The 27,279-nt window shown below is 35.7% G+C and overlaps 1 protein-coding gene across 4 annotated transcripts in view; it reads right to left on the bottom strand.

Annotated features, from left to right (window-relative positions):
- The window catches only part of NUP205 (nucleoporin 205), a 79,380-nt gene that overhangs the window by 28,702 nt on the left and 23,399 nt on the right, over positions 1-27,279 (bottom strand). For all 4 annotated transcript variants that reach the window (XM_008534968.2, XM_070617822.1, XM_070617823.1 and 1 more), the window contains 22 exons: positions 25,837-25,953; positions 25,517-25,654; positions 23,495-23,645; positions 22,253-22,458; positions 21,254-21,436; positions 19,817-19,867; positions 18,760-18,969; positions 15,938-16,037; positions 15,372-15,509; positions 14,073-14,262; positions 13,211-13,331; positions 12,980-13,061; positions 12,527-12,691; positions 12,068-12,192; positions 9,147-9,261; positions 7,300-7,449; positions 6,644-6,715; positions 6,144-6,301; positions 5,302-5,382; positions 4,340-4,531; positions 3,284-3,551; positions 3,092-3,190 (listed from right to left, as the gene is read on the bottom strand). In XM_008534968.2, the coding sequence (XP_008533190.1) occupies positions 3,092-3,190; positions 3,284-3,551; positions 4,340-4,531; positions 5,302-5,382; positions 6,144-6,301; positions 6,644-6,715; positions 7,300-7,449; positions 9,147-9,261; positions 12,068-12,192; positions 12,527-12,691; positions 12,980-13,061; positions 13,211-13,331; positions 14,073-14,262; positions 15,372-15,509; positions 15,938-16,037; positions 18,760-18,969; positions 19,817-19,867; positions 21,254-21,436; positions 22,253-22,458; positions 23,495-23,645; positions 25,517-25,654; positions 25,837-25,953 (3,112 nt within the window). The remainder of the gene's footprint in view (positions 1-3,091; positions 3,191-3,283; positions 3,552-4,339; positions 4,532-5,301; positions 5,383-6,143; positions 6,302-6,643; positions 6,716-7,299; positions 7,450-9,146; positions 9,262-12,067; positions 12,193-12,526; positions 12,692-12,979; positions 13,062-13,210; positions 13,332-14,072; positions 14,263-15,371; positions 15,510-15,937; positions 16,038-18,759; positions 18,970-19,816; positions 19,868-21,253; positions 21,437-22,252; positions 22,459-23,494; positions 23,646-25,516; positions 25,655-25,836; positions 25,954-27,279) is intronic.

Below are 27,279 nucleotides of genomic sequence, written 5' to 3'. Positions count from 1 at the left end.
CAAATGTAAACAAAAAGAAAAGGCAATTTAAAAGAAAACAGAACATACCAGAAAAGGTTATAATAAAAGTGCTTAAAACTGCAACAATTTAAACAATTTTAAAATTAAGAATTCAAACTAACATCTTCCATACAGCTATGTCATTCAGTTACAAATTAAAGTTGAATGATAAGCTCCTAGAAAATGGAAAGTTAATAATGAATCTGTTTTAAAAGCAATATAATCAATTTTACTGAAATTACTACAGAACACTCAAACACGGCTAGTCCCACGGAATTAAACCCAGGAGGATGCACTACCTCGTCTATACCGAAGCGTTAGCACAACTTTGTTAATCTGATTAAAAATATCCTGAAAAATGTATATCTTTGTCCTTATCAATCTATCTTTAAATGTGAAATATTTTTATAATACCAGAGCTTAAAAAAACAAACCAGTAAAGAAATTAAGAATATAACAATTAGGCTTCATATTAAACATTCAGGCTCTGGTCAAAGTATTCACATTTTCTCCTAGTGGTCACTGGTAGAAAAGAGAGAGAAAATAAAAGGTGAAATGAATACAAAGAGAGATATTCATAATGTCAATTAACCCCCAGGGATTAATACGCAAAAGCAATGTCAGATTTTAATTACACTGTTTCTAATTAGGGAGACATAAGAATCCTCCAAAGAATTTTATCAACAGAATATGTATTTTGCTTCCTCTCCAGATGTACTGCATTGCCAACTTGAGCAACAGGATCCACCCAAAGGGATTTTCTGAAAGGAAGCTAACTACAAATAGCTTAAGAGCTATTGGAATTTCCTTTTCCCTAAACTGTCTGCTCATAGCCTTTGCCCATTTTCCAACTGCAGCATTGACTTGTAGGTGCTCTTTATGTATTAGAAATTAGTCCTTTGTGATATGAGTTACAAACATGTTATTGGTAGGTATTATCTATAAAATCACAATAAGAAAAAATTACAAATTACAAAAAGACAAAAGATGAAGATGTGAGGTGCTAAGGTCAAGAAAAACAGCATTCTGCTACAAATTGAGAAAACTGAATTCTAATTCTCATATCTATCACAAACAAGCGAGTCATTTAGTCTCTGTAAGTCAGATCCTTTTTACACAAAACAGAGAAAAAGGCCACCCAGTATCCAGTATCCAGGGGTTATACTAAAAATAAAGTAAAAGGGGGCCAGCCTGGTAGTGTAGTGGTTAAAGTTTTCACGCTCCACTTTGGCTGCCCAGGGTTCATGGGTTTGGATGTCGGGCATGGACCTACACACCACTCATCGAGCCATCCTGTGGTGGCATCCCATATACAAAGTAAAGGAAGAATGGCAGAGATGTTAGCTCAGTGACAATCTTCCTCAAGCAAAGAAGAGGGAGATTGGCAATAGTTGTTAGCTCAGGGCTGATCTTCCTCAGCAACCAAATAAAAATTTTGAAAAATTAAGTAAAAGTAAAATATGGTATGGAAAAATAAATACATAAACATTAAAAATTCAGTTTTTCTTTAAACAAAAATAAAGTAAGTACAGTGGCACAAAAGTGTGTGCAAAATAAATATTAAATTTAATATTTCTAATTTGAAGCTTAAACACTAGTAACTGGGAATAAAGTACTTTGCTATTTAAAATAAGTCAAAATAAGTGGTAATTATGACATGAATAAAACTAATTAAGGGATGAAATTACTCTAAAAATACATCATTTGAAAATTAACAACAAAGGAGAATTTTCTTTTATACTCATACAGTTTTACCATATCTTGATATCTTCTTATAAAAAGCATGTGTAGAGCTCCACCTAGTGGTTAAGTGGTGATTGCACATTCAATTAAATGCAGTATTAAAAAAAAATTAAGATGGGAGAAAAACAAGGGAGGTGTGTAAGGGGGAGGAGTGGGGAGTGGAATTCCTATTACTATCTCTCTAAAAAAAGCTCCTATTTGTTTAAAAAGCTTCTCTGAACTATTCTTTTATTTTCAAGGACCTTAAAAATATTTTTGTGCATTATCCAAGTGGGTAGGACGTTTCTATAAACACTTCATTTGGCTATTATTATCTTCTAAGGAAGAGATTAGATACACAGCCAATAAAGAATATATATATATATAAAATGTATAGCCAGTAAAGAATTAATATGAAATAATCCGGGTCTTACACACAGAGTGGTTTTTAAGAATCTGTGTACAAAATAACAAATACTCATAAAGGTTCTCAAGGAATCCATTATCAGAAGGTGCTTATGACAAGTTCTTAAACAGGAGAATAACTCTGGCAGAGAGTACTATATATCGGTCTGCTGAATAGTTAAAAACATTTTTCCTATCTGGAAACCAAAGGGTCCAGGTTATTACTCAATTAAAAACACTAACTATATTACAGAAAGCAGCATTTATCAATATTTTACATATACACATCTTTTGACAAAGAAATTCTATTTCTGGAAATTTGTCCAAGAAAATCGTCACATTAGTACAAAAAGACATATGTACACTATTGATGAGAGTTTAAACTGGTAGAAAGCCATTTGGTAGAATCTATTAAAATAAAAACGTGCACACTCTTTCATGTGGAAATTCCACCATGAAGTACCCTTCTTGAGAAATACATAGGCACATAAAAGAATATTTGGTGCAGCATTTTTGTGATAGCAAAAAATTAGAAACAAGTTAAATGCCTATGAATAAGGCAAATGGTCAAATAAATGTTACGTCCATACAATGGAATAACAGAGCCGTTTAAAAATTCAACTAGATACATTCTGTGAAGTACTGCAAAGGGAAGAAAGCTGGTGTACACACTGCATACAGCACACAGCATACTGTTTAGTGGAACCAGAGGCAAGAGAGGGAGTTACATAAATATATAAGCTAATGAGGCAGTATTTGAGGGTTTGTTTTTACAGTACTCATGTGTTAGCTTCATAATTTTAGAAAACTAAACATTCTTCCTCGACTTCAGAGCAAGTGCTTTAATGATCCCATAAAGACTCAATTTCAGCTTTGCTTGCCAAAAGATGGAAAAGCGACTTTTTAACATTTAAAGTAACCAATCTCTAAAAGCAGAAAAGATTAGAAATCTATCAAATTCTACCTGCTTCTAAGGTGTCTGGTTCATCAGGTCTCTGGGCGATCTGTAAGTAATAAAGCAGAGAGCCATACAGGTGTGTCCTCACTCGCTGGAATCCGCCACCTAGGGAGACATAGTAAAGTAAAAACCTTTTTTCAAATTAAAGTTAAAACAAATACAAAAGTTATAATTTATAGAATATTTAGATGAAAAAACCTGTCTTCAAAATGAAGTCTAACAGTTTCTTCAATATGATGTGAAGTGAAGAATCTCCAATAGAAGCAAAACCCACCAGTGGGTTCTCTGCTGGAGGAGGTGAGGTGAAAGAGCTATCAAGCATAAAAGCGTAAGGGGCCTCTCCGGGTCCCAGGACCAATGGTTGCTTCTGTTCCGTGCGAACGGCTTGGCTTAGGTGAGCCGTCAGGGTGAACACAGCACCTGCTACCACTGGCATTAACTCCTGTGCTGCTTCGTCATCCAGTATCTTAAAGCAAAAAGACAAATCAGAGTGAGGACCCAGCTTTCAGCTACAATCATTAACATGTTTTATATATGTTTAGCTTTTCAGTTACCATAAGAACGTAAGAAAGGAACTATACTGATCAAAGAAAATAAAAGCTAATGTATAGAGAGAAACTGAAATATGATGCTGGGTAACACATGTTCCTAAACCAGAAGGGATTCCTATCAGAATTCTGTAGAGAGGTTTCTTAATGGAAATTCATATAAATGGCCTTGCCACTAAAGTGTCTCATTCAGTAGGTCTGTGGTGGGATCTGTCCATGAGTATTTTTAATTTTTTTATTTTTTATGGTGAGGGAGATTGGCCCTGAGCTAATACCTGTTGCCAATCTTCCTCTTTTTTTGCTTGGAGGAAGATTGGCCCTGAGCTAACATCTGTGCCCACCTTCCCCTATTTTGTGTATTGGTTGCCACCACAGCATGGCTTGATGAGTGGTGCACAGGTCTGGGCCCAGGATCTGAACCTGAGAACCTGGGCTGCCAAAGCGGAGCATGCCAAACTTAACCACTACACCACCAGGCCAGCCCATGGGTATTTTTTAAAAGCTTCCTAAGTAATTCTAATACACACTCTAGTTAGCCACTACTGTACAGAATTAATAGGTTTCTCAAGGGAAATCTTAACAGTGGCATTCCACAACTCTATTGACTCCTAATCTAAAATGGAAAAAAAGGAGGTGGCAAACTTTATGTTTAAATGATACATAAATATTTGCCCAGCAGTATAATGTAATTTAGGAAGTATGTCACCTTATCATGCACATCTTGTAAAATATCACGAATAATCAGTTGTCGATCCTCTGACTGAATGAGGTCCTGGGGACAAGCTGTCAGTATAATTTCCACCAGCTGCCTCCATGACTCCAGCGCATGCCGCTTTGCATGAAGACACTGCAGCAGTTTGTTTCTTCCTACCACATACTGAAGTATTGTGCTGATTTCCTAAAGCCGCAGAAATTAAATCACAAGGTTAGCACCTAGACAGATGATATCTTTTACCAACAGGTTCCTATTTCTAACACTGTCCATTAATCTGAAAACATTTTTAGTATGCTTTAAAAACCTGCCATAAACATGCCAGTCAACAGATATGTTTTCATGTTATACTGGTGTCCAGGGCTATGAAAATTAATATATAAGGCTGTGTGTGTGTGTGTGTGTGTATGTGCATCAGACAGGAAGCAGAGGTGGTATGGGTGAAAACGAGCTTTTTAACTCTATCTTCTTTCTCCTTGCCAACTGTCTACTTATACTTACTCTGGAGCACCAGAGTTGCCTAAAACCCAAATTCAATGGTATGTTTCCCTGACATGTCTTTTATTTCTTTGCCTCTTACTTTGGCCTAGCCAGCTGTGTTTCCATGTATGTGGTTCTTCCCACCTGACCTCTTACCCATCACTGCTCACTTGTGATAACAAATGAATCTCTCCTCCTTCACTGATAGGGAGCAAGTGAAGTCTACTACACAATATGGACAGGTTGCAAATCCTTAACTAGCCTAGCAGAAAAGATGTTATTTTTTCTGGGGACTAGACATTAACTTAAGTTCAGTTTATAAAAGTTATCGAGTCAAAAGTGAAAGATTCCATTAAAATGTAATTTTTAAGGACTTCACTAATTAATGAACTACATGTCAATTTACTGTTTTATCACATACCCAGCAATTTAAGTAGTTAAAAGGTTAAAACTAACATACACTCAATAGGGCTTACCTCCATTAGTAGAGGTCTCTGTCCTATGGCTGCCATACCCTGAAGAGCATTGACTTCAGCTACAAGAACCCTATGAAGAAGCTATATAATTGCAAAAAAAGAGGAAAAACAAGACCATTCAGACACTAGTAGAACAATAACACCTAGAAATTATTATAGACTGCCCTGAAGGGAAAATTTTGGATATCTTAATAATGTTACAGCAGCACCATCCAGTTTCTAGTCAAAACATTAGGGGCCGGCCCCATGGCCTAGTGTTAAGTTGGGCACCTTCCACTTTGGCAGCCCAGGTTCAGTTCCCAGGCATAGACCTACACCACTTGTCAGCAGCCATGCTGTGGCAGCGACCCCACATACAAAATAGAGGAAGATTAGCACAGATGTTAGCTCAGGGCAAATCTTCCTCAAGCAAAAAGAAGACTGGCAACAGATGTTAGCTTAATGGGGGAGTCTTCCTCAGCAAAAAAAGTTAAAAAAAAAAAAATTAGGTATCCCTCACATTCCAGAGAGTGGTACCACAGAGCCTCTGTGGCAGGTAAGTTAGTGTAAATGCCCTGGTTAACTTCTTCCTACTAGTGAGGCAGAGAGTTAAACAGTTAAAATCACTCCATAGTTATAGCTGGGTAAGTTGACTACTAAGAGGAAGGTGAGGGGGAATCTTTTAAAGAGGTATAGTTAGGGTGGCCTATTCAGTTTTATTTCCTGGCTATTTGAAAAATGAAAACCACAGTCCAATAAACCAATATCTCTAACAGGAAACGACAATTATATGATTATATTTTTTTCTGATGACTCAAAGTCTGAACCATACAATACTGCAAACACTTTAGAGCAATCTTCACCTTGACATTGCAGACTGTCTGTCCCCGTAAATTCTTGTGTTCACAGTTGGCAATAACTTGTTCAATCTGGACCCGATCAAAGAAATCCAACTGCAAAGGCTCAGGGATCTCCTGACTGAAGTCAATCGAGTCGAGAATGCTTAGAATTTTTCGACGTACTAGAAATAGTAAAAAGTAGTTAAATTTTACTTGGGACATTGAGGAGAAGAACAAACCATTGTACTCAGCTCACTCTCAAAGGTAGTGCTAATTTCAGAAAGGGCGTTAGTCTAGAAACTGAAGACTGTATTGAAATCTAAATTTGATTTTATTTCTAATACATCCATTTACAATGATACGTTTTTCCCATCCTTTCATCCTAGTTATTAAAAAAAGTTTTTGGATGACAATCCTTTATATAGCTTTTCTATACCAGTCCAGAATTTGCAGATACAGGAATAATAATCCATTAAAATTTTAAGAGCTATCTAAAGATTTATTACCAATTCAAAGGGCTTTACCTTTCGTGGCAGTGTCAAAGTGAAGGAACCCAGAGATGGACCTATTTTCATCTTCTAGTCCTCCTTCACCATCTGTTGGAACATCAATAATAACGGATCAGGAGAAAAACAACATACTCCTATAATTTATTTGGAAATAGCAAATATAAGGTATTTTATTTCTAGGTCATTGTTCCTAAGTCAAAGAGCATTTTGCAAACGGATAATTAAAACACAATGGTGATGAGGACTTACCAATAACATTCATCTAATTCTTTCCATCCCTATGGGATCCACTTCACAATCATAAAGAGGACAATCAGAACTCCAAAAGAGGCAGGACCCAATCATGCCAATGAGGTGATTAGGAAAGTTTATGCTTAATTTGCATATACAATACATATTAAAATATCTTGGGTCATGCTGGCTCAGTGTGATAAACTCCACTGAATATTTGTGTATATGAATATAGCAAAATGTGGCTGCTTCAAAAAATAATAAAATGGCAATTGTGGAATGATTTTTAAATTTCATGTTTTAAGGAAAAAAATTCTAAAGGCAGGAAGAACTCATTTGGTCTACGATCACATACTAAGTACAAGATTCAGATTTGTGCTTGCATTTACACAGACCAGTCAGTAGCCCAATAAAACAAATGCCAACATTCACATGTTCACCTGAGTATGGTTTTACTGGCATGTCATCCAATAAAAGGTGCAGGAGCCTCTGGGTATGTGACCGTTGACGATTCAGAGAAGTTACCCTCAGTTCTATTGAAGCAGTCTTCATCAGCCATGACATTTGGTTCAGCATAGATATTTCATATTCTGGAAGTTAAATACTTAAGTTTAGCTCCCCAGAATAATAAGACAAAATCAGAACAGACCTAACTCATCAGACATCTTCCCATGTAAAACTGTCAATAATTTATGAAACTAGGCAACATAATAATTTATCACTCTGTAAAATTAAAAAAAAAAAAGAGATGCCAAGGGAGAAAAAATAAGCTAGTATATATCTACAAAAGATAAGCAAAAGCAAATGAAGAACAAAAGAGAATCAAGTTTGTTACCAGGATTATTTCACAGAGATCTACAAAACTCTGAGTCTGTCTTACTTTGACATTAATACAGAACTTAATACCCCCAAAAAACCGCAAGTAATTCTCAAATATTTAACTTGCAAAAAGAAAAAAAGTATCATAGGGGCTGGCTCGGTGGCACAGCAGTTAAGTTCGTGCCCTCCACGTCAGCAAATTGGGGTTCACTGGTTTGGATCCTGGGTGTGAACCTACACACTAATTATCAAGCCATGCTGTGGCAGGTGTCCCACACACAAAGCAGAGGAAGGTGAGCACAGGTGTTAGCTCAGGGCTAATCTTCCTCCAAAAAAAACCACTATCATACAGTTTGATTTCACACATTTTTAAAAATTAAAATAAATTTAAATTGCACAACTTTATGATATCTCAAGATAATCAAGGACATTTGGTTTAACATATAATTAGATTTGGGAATGACTTACACAGTAAAAGTTTTTGAATCTAATATTATTTTAATATGCCTGGCTAAGTTATGAGCATAAACATAAAATTCACCAAATACTACTACTACTACTAATTATAATAATGGGCAAAGCTAGAATGATTTTAAAATAACAGATATCATAATAGGCACGATATTAACTTTTCTTTCTAATTAGGTATAGAAAAGGGTTTCTTAAAACGCTTCTTATATAAACAAAATCTTAGGGCTAAAAATAAGATACACTTATTATAAAGTGAAAATTTTTTTGCCATTAGATAATTACCAAGGGTCTCTCACACCATCGCTCTAAAAAGTACATAAGAAGCTGATAATTACTAGTAATGGAAATTTAGTATGAAAGCTGTGAGCCCAGATTTCCTAAAACATAAAAATGATACAAAATAAAATTGAAAAAAAAACTCAATAGACCAACACTGTCTGGACATAATATGAACTCAGAAAATTGTTGGAAACTGATCAAGAAGAAAATTATATAAAGTAGAATCCTATAAAACATAGGTAGTCTAGGATAATTGTGTTGGTCAGGTCAATAAACTAAGTTATAAATAGTTTCCACCATAATTAGTTTTCTATTTTTCATTTCAAGACCTGAATTGGTTTCAATATATACACAAGAAACAAAAGTAAAACAGAGAGTTTTATAAAACAGTTATCACTCAAAAAATCTAAATTTCCAGAATCTTCTTATATATTTTCTTATCCCTTCAGCATAATTTTTAAATTGTATTCGTTAGTAAAAGGACCAAATTCCATCCTTGAAAGGCTATTTTTAAAAAATTTTATGCTAGCAGCTAAAACATCAGGTTTCTTTAGCACAAATTACAAAAGGAACCCTAAGTAAAGAAGGTGCAAAATAACAAAATAAGAAAATAATTCCACAAACACTGTAACTGCTAACCCCAAATGTTGTATAAATAAAATCACTCAACATGGACTTTACAAATTTCTTATAATATTAAGGGAAAACAATGTCCTACCTTTGTTAGAAAATGGTAAATGCTGCAACTGAGAAAATAAGAAATCCTGGCTGGTTCTCAAGTATCTCATAGTAGGACCAGATGTATCAGAGCATGCACATAACTGATATATCACCTAAAGAATTATAATAAAACAAGAAAATCCCCAAATCAGCTTTTGTTTTTAAAGATCGGCACCTGAGTTAAAAACTGTTAACCAGTCTTTTTTTTTTTTTTTAAATTGCTTTTTCTCCCCAAAGCCCCCCAGTACACAGTTGTACATATTTTAGTTGTGGGTCCTTCTAGTTGTGGCACATGGGACGCTGCCTCAACATGGCCTGATGAGCAGTGCCATGTCCGCGCCCAGGATCCAAACCGGCAAACCCTGGGCCGTCAAAGCGGAGTACGCAAACTTAACCACTCAGCCATGGGGCCGGTCCCAGTTTTTTTGAATTATACATTTTAAGATAAAATGTGAACTTAAATATAATAAGTGGAAACTAAGACCCATCAATAACTCAAGCAAAATGGATGAACACATGTGTAAAACAGAAGCTGAGGGCTGTAAGTAGTCCTTCGCACCCTAATTCAAGAAAATGTATTGAAATACGGTTGAAGAGTGCTGATGCCATTATTGCAGGACTAAACTTGAAATCACCCCCAAAGTATTTATTAACATACATATACATATACTTAATTATCAAGTTTGAGTATTTTAACTATCACTAGTAGCAAACTACTTGGAAGTAACTTCTGAAGACCAAGGTTACGTATTCATCAGCTGATGACAATGTGGGGACCAGAGGAGCTCTTGCAGGAATCTAACCCTACATTTTCCCCAGGAGGAATGGTTCAGCATTTGCTGTGACTTTATAAAATGAATAATGACAACTGACTGTAAATCCATGTCTAGAAACACATTCTTAAAAAAAATACAAAACAACAAAAAGTAACTAAAGATATTCACTAGAGCAGAGTAAAAAACTGGAAACAACCTAAGTGTAATTTACACTGTAGAAGCATAAAAAACTTTATGAGGGGATACAAAACTGTATGTCTGCTGAACATAACTAAATAATATGTCTACATAAGGAAAAAGATAAGAAGGGAACACAAGGTAACACAAATAGTTCTGCTCTAGATGTATGTCTTTCAAACAGCTTTGATATTGTTTTTGATACTCTATAAATAAAAATTTAATAAGCTAATATTGAACTTCTCAAAACAAAAATTAGTTATTCACATTAGATGGCAAGTTAAGAAGATACAAGAACACAGCCTCAAAGACGTGGGAGAGGTAATACTGTTAGAGGTAGACAGACACAAAAAGTGCGTCCCAGAAGCACAACAAGCCGTGTTACAAGGGTACGCCCAATATCCTTCCTTGTTCCCAAGGCGAGGCAGGAAAACTCTCCATCCTTAAAGAGCAGAGAGCAAAGGCACAAGGCTCAGTCTCAACTTCTTCACCCAGAAGGCCTTGTATTGCTGGATGATGAAGGTATCAATAAGGCTCAAATTATTTCTCTTTAGTATAATGAGATTTATTTTTAAACTAAAAGTTCTTCTTAGAAGTTTACCTTTTTTTTCTGAAGTAGAGTATAAACCTGTAGGTGCAGGAAGAATATTTCATAAAAAATTAAGCAGTGCTTCTTGTTAAAAATGCAGATTCCGACTCAGCAGGTCTGCAGTGGGGCCTGAGATTTTGCACTAATAAGCTCCCAGGAGATGATGTGAGGATACCAGTCCACATCTTGAGTAGCAAAGTCACACAGCATATGTAATAAACGGGCAGACTGCTAGTACAGACATGTTTTGTTTGGCCAATACAATGATTTAAAAATCAGAGGCTATGGCAAACCAGGGCCTGCATTCCGACATGGCAAAAATGAGCAGGGGCTGAGTAGCAGGGCACATGCTCTCCTGTCTGTCAGATTCTCCTCTCCCTCCCTCTCCCCACACTTTTGTTTTAAATCTGGCTTCATTCACTTAATTCACTACCTAACTCCTTTAGCCTAGATGATTAAGCTTATCAATTGCTTCTACCTAAGTATGCCAAATTCTGTAATACCATACTAAAATGTACATCAAGTGTGTTCCCTCATGAAGGAATAATTAATTTTGATTCACAGGAAGACCTCGCTGTAGTACCGTAAGTAAAAGGCTATTTGGACAACCAAGGGGCAAAAGAAAATAGTAAAGAATCACAAAAAGAAAAACAGGAAAATAACAAAGAAAAATTTCTACGTTACTAGAAGTTGATACATTTCTTATCATGAAAATTGAAGCAGGGTGTCATTTAAATTGAGAAATCAGGCTTATCTTATAAAGCCTAAATCTTAAAATACGTATAAAATGAATAAAACAAGAAACAAACACAAGTAAAACAAAAGTTCTCATTACAGTTTAAACTTTACACTAATTTGACTTTCTACCACTTTACATATATGTATAGGGCTGCATAATTGACGTGATTCTTAAAAACTGCTTTCACTTACATCCTTACATTCTCATTTAAGTCTCATAACAGCCCCTTTCACAGATTAAAAAAACTCAGGGAAGTGTCATGGCATGCCCAAGGTGACTTAGCTAGTTAAGGGGCAGAGAAAGGAACCAGAGGTCTTCTGACCCAAATTCACTACCCTCTCCACCAAAAAGAAACAACTTGAAACACAGCATCATTGGAAAGTCTCTACATTATCTGGTCGAAATTCATCACAAAAATCCAATTTCCCTCACTTTTTAGGTGATCAACATATAGGATCTGTAGATCTATAGGATCTTGGGGTTTGTGCTTTACGGATTTTATCTATAAGTGAGACTGGTCAAATTACAAAATGAACCCATTTCAACTCGGTCTTGTTATACTTTCGTATCTGTGGTCTATTGAAGTCTCTAGTTAAGTTCCTTCTATTAAGTGTTACAAAGTGCAGCCTCCTATATACCTGGTAACACAGCTCAGCGAGTTGAGGAGATTCTCTCACTGCCACCGGGCCTGTTCTCCCTTCAGTTCCTTTCTCCAAGATGTTTAAGATGGCATGAAGGCATGTCCGAGGGCAACCTAACACTCCTACATGAAATCAAAAGGAAATTCAACTTTTCTTTTAAAACTTCTGCATTAAAAACCTTAAAATACCTTTACAAAAGTTAAACTCCATAAATATATGCTTACTGTAAACATTCTTTCAAATATTGATACAGAAAATTGATAAAGACTAATTTTCTAAGGCTTAGTGTGTCCAGACTTGATCTAAGTCCTAAAGGTTGACCCATTACATTAGATTACCTTTCATACATTATTTATTTCTTTCATTAATTATCCCATGAGCCAAGAATTCAATAAATGACCATTTAGCTACATAAATATGAAAAGAAATAAATGCCTGTGTGTCTTATGGCTATACCTGGATCTTGTAGGTTTGTGGTACTGACAGGTTTCTTCAATTCAAAGCCCAACAGATAGAGAGCAAGATTCGGTGGATTGCGTTCCAGAGAGGTGATAAGAAGATTCAAGATGTGGATTCTTGTTTCATGACGGATTCCAGCTAATTTCTTTTCAAGTTCTGATCCTTAATGTGGAAATCACAAAACAAAATTACAAAACAATAAAAAGTTAACATAAGTCAAATTTAAAAATATAAAACTTGTATTCCAAATTTCCATGTTCTCTTTAGTTTCAGTTTACCTAATTAGCCATGATATTGAGTTCAGATTTGTTTACAGGGTTTCCCAAAAGTTCTAAACAGTTAGGCTAGAAAATTCTCAAATTTCTCATATCCCCACTAGACAGTTAACAGTTTTCCTTATATTAAGAATTTACATAAAGTAAAAAATATATACGTTTGTCTAAAACATACCCTCTTCCAGACGTACAAATTCTTCTGCATCTTCACTATCCAAGCACTCCACAAACCCAGCCATCAGCTTCTGACTTACACTCTGAATCAAAGATTTTAAAAATGACAAATTATACACTTATTCTCAGAGAATTTTTCCACAAACAAGAATAAGATTTCTCCATAGACACTGTGACTTCTGTACGTGCTCAGAATGCACCAAAAAACAACAACAACAACAAAATCAGTTACCTGGTCATGTGTGAAATCTCCAACCAATTTTATCTGAATGTTGGAGTTGCAAGAGATACAGCAGAGGATCTTGGCACTTTCAAAAGCCAGTTCTGGATTAGTATTGCCATGATAGAGATATCTTCAAAACAAGAAAACATTTGAGGATTTGAGGAACAATGTGATGAACCTTTTGGCTTCTCACTATTCTCAATAAAGAACATTTAGAACCAGTGCTTCTCCTACCCATACGCACTATTGGGTAAATTAGACAAAGCTTTCCCCTTCTAACCAGATACACCCTATTATGAGTTGAATCACGTTCCTCCAAAATTCATATGTTGATATCTGAACCCATAGTAATTTTATTTGGAAGTAGGGTCTTTGGAGATGTAGCCAATCAAGTCAAGAGCAAGTCATTCGGGAGGGCCCTAATCCAGTGACTGGCATCTTTATAAAAAGGGGAAATTTGGGGACACACACACACACACAGGGAGAATGCCATGTGAAGCTGAAGGCAGAGATCAGGAAGATGCTTCTACAAGTCATGGAACAGCAAACATAGCTAGCAAACCACCAGAAGCTAGGATATATACAGGAAAAAGTTTGCTCCCAAGCTCTATCCTCCATATCATCCAAACATCCAATTTCCCGACATAAGACAAACAATATTATGTCATTTTATACTTAGAAATGTTTAGGACATAGAATAAATTAGGAAGAAAAAGAACCTTTAAGGTTCTGTGGAGCTGAAGAAGGCAAGAACAAAATGAGCCCTGCCCCACCCCCCCAAAGCACTGCGTGAGGGATCTGACTAGATTTGGAAATCAAAGCCAGAATGCCCATCTGATTCATCATTTTTCTACCTACAAATGTAACTTACCTGGCAATATTCACCACATTATCAGCCTTCTTAGTTCTGGGATTGATTCCCTGCAGCAGCTGTTCTAAAGGAGAGACTATGAAAGCCAGCTGACTCTCTCTCAGAAGATCCATAAACAGATTTTCCTTTTGTAGAGTAAGATTGAGAAGTGCAAGGCAATGCTGTACTGCTTTCTCCAAGTGTTTCTTCCCTATAAACCCAAAATTGAAGTTAGAAAGTTCTATATGAATCTTAGAAACTCAGTCACTTCTTAGGAAAGCAAGATAAAGGACAAATTCTAGGCTCAAAAAGCCCTCAAGTTTTCAAACTTTCAGCAGCAACTACACAAAACTGCTCAACCTTGCAAGTCATGATTACTTTTATGCAATGGCTTCTCAATTATTTTTCTTATATCTTTACCCTGATTATTTAGAGCAATGGTTCTCAGATGGGGGTGATTCTGTTCCCAGAGGACATTTGGCAATGTCTAGAGACACTTTTGGTTGTCACAACTGGGGAAATGCTACAGGCCTCTAGTAGGTAGAGGCCTACAACGCACAGGACGGCCCCCACAACAAAGAATTATTCGGCCCAAAATGTCAATGGTGTCCAGGCTGAGAAACTGATTTAGAGTAATACATACACACTATGGAAAATAAAGAAGCTGAAAATATAAACAAGGATCACCTATAATCCCTCCATTGAAATTTAAAATACATGGGCTCTGGAGCCAAACTGCTAGGTTCAAACCAAGCCCTGACACTTACTGGGGAAAGATATGAAACCTTTTTGTGCATCAATTTCTTTATTTGTTAACTGGAAATAACAGTATCTATCACATAGGGCTTTTGTACAGATTAAATGTGTTAACACATGTAATGTGGTTTTAAAAGCACCAAATGCATAGTAAGTACTCAATAAATGATAATAATTAGTAGTAATAATGATATTAAATGAAATGTACTGAACACTATGCATCAGGCCCTACAGTAAGTACTTTTACAAATACTATATGGAAAACAAAACAAAAAGTACTTAGATTTAAATGTAGGCATGTTAAAGATTATTAAAGTGAAAGAAAGATATAATTACGTATAAAAGACCCTGCAGTGAGACAGTTATAGTGAGAGCCGGTGTTTTAGTCTGTTTCACTTTTAATATACTTCTACTGTATGATTCACTGAAAATACCACTGTTGATAGAGAGAGAGAATCTTACAGTGAAAAAGAGCTTCAGAGATCATTTATTTCAAACTCCCAGTTTACAGAAGATAAAAATATCAACACTGTTTTCAAGACATGAAGGCACTCAGGTACATACCAGGGAAAGGGGCATAGGTATCAAGCTGCTTCACGCCTTCTTCCAGTAAACTAAGAGCAAGCTCCAACATTGGTGACTCATTCAGAAGATGATACATCAGACTAAATCCTGGTGGCTTATAGGCTATGATTTCTTCTCCTAAATAGAACATAACATAGTCCAGGAGATGGTGAATTAGTATTTTTGTCACATCCTTGATTTATATGAAATGTATGAGACTTGTAAATTAAATGGAAGGCAAGTTTCAATTTAGAGACAATGATACAAACTGTATATACAGTGGTAATTCCCAAAAGGGCTGATCTGCTCATAGCAGTTAGTCACCTGTTATATGTTAACTCATTAAAGAATCTCTAAAGTGGTGTCCTTGTCTTCCATTCAGTAAAATTTTACTTTATTTCCTCTTGCTCAGAACAATTAAAATGACTAAAACAATGCAACAAGAAAGATTAAATTCTAATTTAATTTATAAACTTAGAAATAATTTATATCTCACATAATTTATAAATTATAAATAGCTTTATAAATAGCCAACATTTTGTTTGAAAGTAACAGAATTAAATTACCTTGTAGCTCCACAAACTGGTCTACAAAATCTTCGAGTTGAGGCTCATAATCTCTGAGCAATTTATAAAACACCTCCAAAACAACCTCAGCAACTTCCCACTATAGAAAGACACAAATATTTCAGTAACAATAAAATAGCCCAAGGTGATAGCCTTCCTAGGCTTTTTATTCCTCCCACTTTTCTCCAGAAAATGAGTGAAGTCCCTTGTCTACTTTATTCATTTATGATAAGCACTATAGAAATCCCAATTCATTTTGCTTTATTTTGCTAGAGGATAACGTATTGGCTAATTTTTCAAGGTAAAACATTTGTAAAAGCATTACTCTTAAAGAAACATTTCTATAGCAGATATTTGGGCTTCATTCACAAATCTAAAGCACTTAGTAAATCTAGTCATATTGAATTTATAATTAAATAACACCAGATTTGGACACTTCTCCAAAGTGTCAAATATTTCATAATGTTCTCTAAGAATCTCAGCTGGAAATTATCTGAGACATCATCTCATCTAATCGCCCTTATTTCACAGGTGAATCAAGTGAAGCTGAGAGCAATGAGTGATTCCCCAAGACCATAAAGCTTGGCAGCAAATGTACTGGAAGTCAAGCCCTGGCCTTCTAATTCCCAGAACAGCGTTCTATCCCATGGCTCTAGCCAAAGAAATTAAGAAGACACAATCATTGGTAGGCTTGCCCCAAATGACCCCATTATCACCTCTTTGTTAAAAATACTTTTAAAAGCTATGCAACAACAAGGAAAAATAATTATGCCAAAGGAAAAACATACAAAAATGTACAGTGAAATTAGAACTTTGTTTAAAAAATCCATTGCATAGAATTTTAATAAGGCTGAGTATGGTAACCGTTTGACAGGATGGTTTTTAAAATCATTATTTCCACTGCACATAATTTTATCAAGGCTAACTTCGGGAATTGGGACTATACAGTGTGATTTTTTAATTATTTTTAAATTATTCACTTTTCCATATTTTGCAAAATTTTTAAGGTCACTTATTTAAATAAACAAGGTTTCGCACCACATAATGTTGGATTTTAGAGTTGATAAATATATACACTGCCTCTAACACTGTTATTTATCTCAATCCAAATCACAGTTTTAGTGCTCTAAAATCTAGTGATACAAGTTAAACCTGAAGAACACTTTCAAGTGAAATAAATTCAGAAAATTGAGGGAGAATTTCTTAGGGTAAATGTGTCGTGTGGAACTGAAATCACTGGTAGCCGGGGAAGGCAGCAGCACTTGAAATGTAGATGTGCACGGGTGCAAAATAACACCAGGAAAGAACATGGTGACTTAACCTCTGAACACTTGGGTCATAATGACCTTTTTAAGAAAAGACAAATAGGATATTTAAAACAAATGCAAAAAAGTACCAGAACACTTTGAAGAGATCGAAATTATCAGCAGCCATTATTCATCTGAAATGACTTATGAATAAGGCATAGTTCTGTTACTATTTTCACCCAATAAGGAAATATATGTTAACGAGGCAATTCTAAGGCTTAAATAAAACGTATACCCCTTCAGTGTTTATTTTTACTACCTGAGAAGCAAAACTTATAAAGCAATTGACAAAAAATGAACTTTAGTTAATTGGAACTATTAGAAACAAATTATGTCCAATGATAGGGTAATGAATAAAAACACTATGCTAGATACAAGTAATGATTATGCAGTCATTAAAGAGATTGTTTTCAAAGAATCTTTTAATGGCATGAAAAAAATCCTCATGATACTATGTTTAGTGGCCAAAAAAGGATACAAATTAATGTAACTAATTATCTCAATTTAAGTATATATGCATAGGAAAAAGATTAGAAATAGTTATCCTTCCTTTGGCAATAGGATTATGGGTGATATAACTTCTTCTTATATTTTTCTGTATTTTCCTAATTGTCCCAAATTAGCATGAACTAAATTATTTCTATAATCGCTAATACAACAACAAATAAACCCAACAGGTTCGAAAACAGCAAACTATAAAAATAAAGCAGAAATGTCTCTACAAGATACATCCAAGGGTATTCTGTGAGGTAGTAAACAGTATTATAGACTAAAGTGAATTACGTCAGAACCTGGAAGGGTCTCTTACATAGCTTAGCGGTTATGAGCTTGGATCTGGAATCAGAGTCCCAGGTTCAAATCCTGGTCCTGGACCTTAGGCAAGTTCCTTAACCTTGCTAAGCCTCCATCTGTAAAATGGGAATATTAATAGTACCTGCCTCCCAGTAATATTGGAATTACATATGATGATATACACGATAAGCTCTGTTGTGAGTGTGTTGCAACCAGAGCAAATATGTACATATATGTCAGCGCTCCCTCAGCTTCTATCCATCCATAGCATCCATACCTAATAGATCATAATATGCTTTCCCTCTAAGCCAAGAATCCACAACCCAGAAGTGCTATTAATCAATAGAAATTGGTGTGCAAGTTTAAATTTGTTTCAATCCCTAATCTAAATCATCCCATTAAAGGATAGTGTTTTCAACTGACAAAGGTGTAACATTTTTGGTTCAATTTTGGTCAAAATGTGTTCAATTAAGGATCTGAATGACTATGAATTCATATCAGTTAAATTACTGATCACTAAAAAAGTCAGTGCTTTGGTTTAAATGTGCAAATTTATGTTTTTGATGCATATAAACTAATCAGACCATGGACATTTCAGTATCAAGACTATAAATTTTACTACCTTTCAAAAGCTAAAATGAATTTATAGCATCTTATACTTTTAATGAAAGAAAAAGCAGCAATAAAGGAATAAAGAGAAAAAAGTTTTTCTCTGAACATAACCTTTTCAGCTGCTCTCCGGTAAGCTCTTGTGCGGAATCGGAGAAACACAGAATCTCTAAGGAACTGCAAATAAGGGTCAAAGCCAGGGGGCCGCAGTCCAGCGCCCAGATTAGAAGGAAATGAGCTCTCCACCAGGGTACTAATAAGCTGGCAAAAGGCCCGAGTCAACGGGTATTCCTCACACCGCGATTCTATTTCATTTAGTTCAACCTTCCAAAGAAAAATAAAGAAAATTTAGTAATATACAACTATCAGCTATAAAGTGCAAAACATTTTGCAGACATTAACTCATTAATATTGCTAATAATATCACAACAAAAGACACTTAACAGATATTACCATTTTTCATTTAGAGGAAAAGACACAGAAGTATTATATGAATCTAGATCAATCGGATGGAAGAATTTAAAATTCCCACATATTGTTCCCAACTTTAAATAAAAAATATAAATCTTATATGTTTCTTTAAAAAAGAGAGAGGGAGGGCCTGTTTGGTGGTGCAGCAGTTAAGTGCGCAATTCCGCTTCTCAGTGGCCCAGGGTTCGCCGGTTCGGATCCCAGGTGCGGACATGGCACCACTTGGCAAGCCATGCTGTGGTAGGCATCCCACGTATAAAGTAGAGGAAGATGGGCATGGATGTTAGCTCAGGACCAGTATTCCTCAGCAAAAAGAGGAGGATTGGCGGTAGTTAGCTTAGGGCTAATCTTCCTCAAAAAACAAATAAAAAGAAAAAGAGGGAGCAGAGACAGAGAGAAGAAACTAAAACATGTAAATTCATACCTCAGGTTGACCCAAGTAACCTAATTAAATTGAGTTCAAACCAAACTTTCAGTGTGGATGGCTGCCATGTAACTAACATCCTTTTCCAACTCTGAAACCTAAGGTATTTTGGTTCTTTTCATAAAAAGTTTCATTTCCATTTCAATACTGATCAGAAAACCCTTCAAACGAAAATATGTTAAATTTGAAAATTACAGGAACTTAAGAGGGTAAGATAATTTTTCTTAGTCTTTTTAGCATGTGAATATAGCATTTAAACTAAAAGGAAAACTTTACCTCAATACCAATAGCTTGCCTCTGGCTTGGAACCCTTACGGTCTGAAGTATCTTAAAAATAAGAATGAGATGTTAGGAGCACTCCTCATTCAACAAGGAAAAGCAGTGGCTCTGCAATATAACAGTCATGCCTTACCCACCACATCCACACATCTTACAATGTCAATTAGAAATGACAAGCGAGAAGTCTGATGGATTTTCATTAGCAATTGTCTCAGGTTCAGGTAGAACTTCTAATTATCCAGGCTTCAGAAAACTAGTAATTTCTAAGTGCACACAGGATATGTTTCCAGCAAATTTCCTCTCAGATATTCTAGAAATGAAGCTTGAAAGGATTTATGAGATGAAATCTCACCAGTTTTCAAGGCACTGATCTGTTTACAACCCACTGTTCTGTTGGCACCAGAAAACCAAGAAGTAAATTTGTTAAGAACAGGTTTCTTATGTGGGCAGAAGTTTGAGTTAAGATGTTCTGTCCTGACCTTGCTAGGGGCATAATTAACTATACTTAATGTCATTTTACTTAACTATCTTGCAAGTTGAGAATATACTATTAGGTGGAATCCTTTAAAAAAAGTATTGCTCTAAAGATAGAAATAATCTAAACCCAGTCACATTTCATCTTAGGTATAAAGAAGCACTAAGCACTTAGAACACTGACAAGTACTGATACACTTCACAAATGAAAAAATAAAGTATCGATACTAAACAAAAAGTGGCTCAGCCTCTCAGCACATATCAACTCCCTTAATTTTTGCTTTTTTAATAAAGTATCATTAACATCTTCAGGACACATATGTTAGAAAATAACTAGAATACTCCTTCAAAAAGGTTGCTTCTATGAATGCATTCAAATCACAGACTTCCTTATGTTGCATTATTTCTAAGACAAACACATTCCATCTAACCATTTTCCTAGAGATAGCTCTATAGAGCACATTCTTTTTCCTCTTTTACTTTACCACATATAGAGTAACTATAGATTGACAGAAAAATTCCAATAGTTCTTATATCTAAAGAAAGAGAAGTTGATAGTTCACTCTTCTGGTATGGGTCAGGAAGGGTGCAGAAGGGAGAAGCAGAAAAGAAAAACAGGCATTCCCCACATGTAATGAGGACAGATGACTTCTGAAGGCTTCTATCAGCCTGGTCTCAAAGAGAGAGTTGAGGAGTTCTGTCCACTTATTAATATCTTACAGACACTGAAAAACAAAGTCTTAAGAGAAGACCCAATCTCCAGTAACCTAATGAAGTTGTCAACAGATCCAAGAGAAAAACCCAAGCTTACTTTCTGATGTTATGCTCGGTACCAAAACCTTAACTTTCTAAGTGGGAAGTTTATGGTATACTACAAGTTTCAAATTGGATGTTCTTGCTTCTATTATAAAGTCTCACTTTCCAAACTGTAATAATATAAATAAGAGCTCATAACACTACCTGAGTGTATTCCAATGACTGCCAGAGGGAAGCAGCAATTTCAGGAGATTTTCCAAAAGCTGCAAGTGTCTTCAGTAGTTCAGCTTTTAGAACAGGGGGAATACTGCATTGCAGGAGTCCCAGGATCACCACAACAGGCGTCCACTGAGGATGCTCACAGAGTGCCAGACGAGCATTTTCACTCTGAGAATTGAACACAAAATGGACAAGAAAGACTTTCCAGTTTTAAAAGCTAAGGAAAATGACCAACAGTCATCTAAATTGCTAGCACTTATACTGAGTATTCTAGGCTTAATACATACTAAAGCAAAGATAAGCCTATGACTTGTGCTTGAAGTCTCCCAGTGGGTCAAATCCAGTCACAGGCTCAGTCAATGTAAAGAACGGAGGAGAAATAGCCTTTGTAGAATTATTTTTTACAGCTCTAAGCATGGAAAATAATACATAAAAACAGAGATAAATGGTCTGCCACGGTCACATAAATCTTATCTAGGCACTTTAAATCCTTCCTGCAACAACGTAATATATTTTACTGTAATGTAATATATGAACGAATAAATATCTTGTCCTTTTCTGAGAAAAAAATGGATATGTATATACACACACATACAGTATCAAGTATTACTCTATTTTAATTCAATGAGAAATAATTACTAACTTTATGTTTCGATATATAATAAGGTTAAACGTTATTGGAAAAACCAAAAAGTTAGAAGACACCATTCCAATCCTTCAGAGAGAATGTCAGACTGAGCAACTTATCTTTGCTCTAGAAAAGAAACAACTAGAAGAGATTTCTGAGGGAGGAAATTATGTAACGAAAATAATGTTTTTTACAAAGACCAATCCGGTAGTGGCAGGTAAGATATTTGGTGTAAAGAGAGAAAAAAAGAGTATTTTGGTAAATAACTTTTCTTCTTAATTAATAATATTCTTTATGCCACTGTGCTGGAATACAAACAAAATTATACTCTCTCATGCTCTGGATGAGTTACCTACCCAAGTAATGATGGTAGATGTGAGCTGTAAAAAAGCAATCAATCCATCTTGCTCCTTCTGGGTGATGCCACGTGAAGGAAGGTGACGGTACTGGACACTATCTGCACTCGGAAGGTCCTTCCGGAGGTGTTCATGGTAAAGCATTAAGGAGTGAAAGAAATGTTCCCAAGAAACAGGACTTCCACCTGCTCCCTGAATATTTTCAACTGTAAAGAAACACAGCACAGAATTTTCTTTCAAAAATGTCTAAGCATTTCCTTGGAAACAGAGGAAGAAAATAAATTTAAAACAATAAACTCTGTTTGCCTTTGTCCTAGATAAGCAGTGTGCTGAAAATGGATTAATTTTTCCATAGGGCCAAGAATGAGTGGTGCCTATGTAAAAATAAAGGTAAATTACTTTGGACATCAGTTACCTACTTCACATCCAGGAGAGTTCTCTGTGTTGTCATGTAAGTGTACAAGGCTGCTTTTCCTGCTGAATAGTTCCCACATGTTGAGCTTAAATTCCCAAAGAGAGAAACTACAGTCTAGATTTGTAAATTGCACTACTCCATTACATACTAAGCACTGGGAGCAAAAGCAGAGAATCCAAGACAAGCAAGCCTTGATAGTGTAGTCAAAACACTGGCCTAGGAGCCAGGCAGATCTCAGTTCCAATCATGGTTCCCCAAGCACTTGTGATGTTGGGTAAATTACTTAACTTCTCTAAACCTCAGTTTCCCCACATGTAAAAATGAAAGTAATAATATCTACCTAACAAAGCAGATGTTTAATAAATATTTCTTTCTCTTCCCTTTTCACAGTGTTTTTGGTTTAAGCAGACTCAAGTCTGAAAATTAAATGAGGAAATTGGGAGAGGGTCCAAAGAAAAACTATGAGAACCGAAATTTAGAAAACAAGTACTTATGAAGATAAATTAAAGAAATCAAACTTAGGTGGCAAGAGTATATATATTTTGTTTGGAGCACCAGATGTGTTCTTGAAAATTTATGTATATCAATTCTGATTTCTTAAACTAAAATGTATTTTAGAAAGCAGATAGTAAAATTCCCCAATCTGTGAGATCATAATCAAGATATCAATGTACATAAAGCCACTGGTGTGCTGCTTTCCCCATTATGAAAATAATTTATAGCCCTGGTTGAACTTAGCACAAATAACCAATATTCTTTGATAGACAGGGGGATACGGAACTCAAGAACGTCACAACAAACTTAGACAATATTCAGATTTTTCTTACCATGACTACTACCATTGACTTTGAGCAGGCTAAAACAGTAGTGGGCACACTGGGGCCCACTGGCCAATCCCTGGAGCATTTTCAAATAAGGAATATAAATAGTTGGAGGCAACAGATCACCCATTTGCCTAACAAATTTTGACAAGACAACCTGAAACAAAGAAAAAACCAATAGTTTACATAAAGCATATCTTAACTTTAAGCCAATATTGGACTAACTGATGAAGACTATATATGAACTAAAACTAATTAAGTGCTCTGATTCAATCCCCCCAAAGACAAAATAATCTGGTATTCTATCTACAAGAAATTGCATTTTCAAGCCTGTCATTAGCAATTTAATGCAATTATAGAATAATATCTTTGCGAACATAAAGTACATTGTTTTAAAAACATCTCAATGTGACAGAACATAAGACTACTCACATGCTCACTGAAGAACAATTGGAGAAATTTACTCATCTAAAATTAATCAGCAAATTCAAAGATACACCTAGAACTCAGAGTTCCTAGAACTCGGAGTTCCTAAATTCCAGTCAAATTTAGTTTGAAGAACTAGAAACTTGAAAGAATTTTTTTTTTGTATGGTGCAAGCATTTTTTTTTTTTAAGATTGGCACCTGAGCTAAAAACTGTTGCTAATCTTTTTTTTCTTTCTGCTTTTTCTCCCCAAATCCTCCCCAGTATATAGTTGTGTATTTTAGTTGTGGGTCCTTCTAGTTGTGGCACATGGGACCCCACCTCAGCGTGGCCTGATGACTGGTGCCATGTCCATGCCCAGGATCCGAACCGGCAAAACCCTGGGCCGCCATGGCGGAGCACGCGAACTCAACCACTCCGCCATGGGGCTGGCCCCAAAAGAATTTTTGATAGTAACCTAAACATTCTGCTTTGTGTCCTCACCAATACTCTTGTTTCATAAGTCCACTTTGTACCTTTTCCTTTTCTCTTGCTTATACCTTTAATCTATTATCAACAACCAAAAATACTATTCAGACTAATTAGTTAGAACTCAGAACTGAAAATGTACACATCTCTGGAAATTATTGTTAAACCTAATAAGTATAACAACAGTTTTGTGATTATATAGAAAAATATCCTTTATTTTTAAGAGATATAAACTCAACCAACGAGAGGTAAAACGTCAAGCTCCCTATAATTTACTTTAAAATGCCTCAGCAAAATAAAAGTAGTAGAATTTATAGTAGTAGAAGCAGCAAACATGGCAAGATGTTAATAGTGGTTAAATTAAGATGTTGATTGTTCATTATAACTCTTCTCTCTTCCATATGTTTGAAAACTTTCATAATAGAGGTATTTTGTTAATCTTTAAAAATTTTTAATAAATCTTTCTCCAAAACATTTTTTAAATGGGGAAAAAAGTGGAACAATAAATGTAAGAAATACAGTTAAAAAAAAAAACTGTCTACTCTTAGTTAGATTCTACTATAAGAGAAAATTATATAACGTGAAAGCTTCTAGAACAGAAAATCCCAAAAAAGATGAAGACAGATATGGTAATCCATCTTATTAGCTACTACATACCATACTTCAGTCAACATAGGATAGAAAATGGACTTTTTCCTACAGACTCACAGGCATTTTGTCATCAATTAGAACACCTAGGCCTTTTCCTCTAGTACTTGTACCTCTCCTACCTTCCCCAACTCGCCAAGAATAATGGATAGTAGTTATTGCCATGCCTGTAGAGGACAGACTAATGCCAATAAATAATACCATAGCTCAAATAAGTAACTCAGAAAGAGGACACCTTTCTGTCTCTAATGATTCGACACATATTAGTATCTAATAAAAGGCTGACTACATAAACCCCAAAATGATCAGAACTTAAATTTAAGAGTTTCAAATTTCCTTAAACAAAAGGAAAAAGTATAAATGTCTAAAAATTACACTGGCGTTTATTTGTGTTAATAGCAATAACATCAGGAAATGACATTTTTCAAGTTTTCAAGACTCCCAATTACTGTCCCAGAGTATAAAAGTAGAAAAACTAAGAGCTCACCTGGCGTTGAGGGGGTCGCTGATGAGCCACCCCAAGGTAAGAGCCCAGGATAGTGGAAGTCTGAAGAGGCTCTGAGGGACACCAATATTCTAGAGCAAGCTCCAAATTAAAAGGGTTCTTTTTATATAGCTCACCAATCTGCAAAGAGTAAACAAAGATTGTGGAAAAAAGCTTGTAACTCAAAAATTAGTTTTAAATAAAACTTTACATTTTTATTGAACTTACTTGTATATTTAAGATATTAGACCAGAAATTTTCCAAAGTTAGGGAAAAAATAATGGAAGGAGGAAGATGACAATCCATCCAATAGAATGGCTTACCAAGAGCATTAAGTGTTCCAGATCCCTTCTAAGTGAAATGGGGGGTTCATTACCCATCTGCATACTCATGTGAATCATTCGAGCATCTTCATCTGCCCGATTCCTCAACTGCTTCACCTGTTAAATTTATTACATATGGCTTAATATGTAAACTTATTATATGTATTCATAATCAGGAAATCAGACAACTGTCTACAAGAGATATATAAAAGAAAAACATTGTTTAAATATTTATTCCACTTTAATGATGTGAAGAAATATACTAGTTTTATTGCAACGTTATTATCTATAATTTACAATATCTTAAAGTTTCAATGCGTTTTCCACTATAGATCAGTTGAGTTTAACAACAGGGTTTCTCAATAACTGACATTTTGGGCAGGCCATTTCTTCACTGGGTTGGATAATCCTGAACACTGCAAGATGTTTAGCATCTCTGGAACTACCTACTAACTACCAATAACACCACTACAGTCAATGTAACAAGCAAAACTGGCCCCACTCATTTCCCAAACACACTCTAGGGGACATCATAAGCCTGGTTAAGAACCATTGCCTTGGGGGGCCGGCCCCATGGCCGAGTGGTTGAGTCTGTGTGCTCTACTTTGGCGGCCCAGGGTTTCGCTGGTTCTGATCCTGGGAGGGGACATGGCACTGCTCATCAGGCCATTCTGAGGCAGCGTCCCACATAGCACAACAAGAAGGACCTACAACTAGAATATACAACCACGTACTGGGGGGCTTTGGGGAGAAGAAGAAGAAGAGAAGAAGAAAAAGACTGGCAACAGATGTTAGCTCAGGTGCTAATCTTTAAAAAAGAACAATTGCCTTGGGCTGGCCCAGTCGCATATCGGCCAAGTTCGCATGCTCTGCTTCAGCAGCCCGGGGTTCTCTGTTTCCGATCCCAGATGTGGACCTAGCATCACTTATCAAGCCATGCTATGGCAGGCATCCCGTGTATAAAGTAGAGAAAGATGTTAGCTCAGGGCCAATCTTCCTCAAAAAGAAAAAAAAAAAGAACCACTGCCTTACAATATTTGTGTCAACTAAATGCCAACTGACATAAGAAACTACTTCTCCCTTAAAAAAAAAAACAAAGCTAGACAAATCCACAATTACAGCTGGAGATTTCAACACTCCTCTCCCAATATATAATAGAACAAGTACACACAAAACCAGTAAGGATATGGCAGACTTGAACAACACCATCAACCAACTTTACCTAATTGACATTTATAGAACATTCCACAGAACAGCAACAGAACATACATTCCTTTCACATGCACATAGAACATTTACCAAAATAGGCCATATTCTTGGCCACAAAACAAATCTTTACAAATTTAACATAACTGAAATCCTATAAAATATGTTCTCTGACAACAACAGAAATAAACTAGAAATCAGTCACAGAAAGATATCTGGAAGTCCCCCAAATATTTG

Source organism: Equus przewalskii, chromosome 4, assembly GCF_037783145.1.
Source record: "Equus przewalskii isolate Varuska chromosome 4, EquPr2, whole genome shotgun sequence".
Classification (NCBI taxonomy): domain Eukaryota; kingdom Metazoa; phylum Chordata; class Mammalia; order Perissodactyla; family Equidae; genus Equus; species Equus przewalskii.
This window is presented reverse-complemented; position numbering and strand designations above follow the sequence as displayed.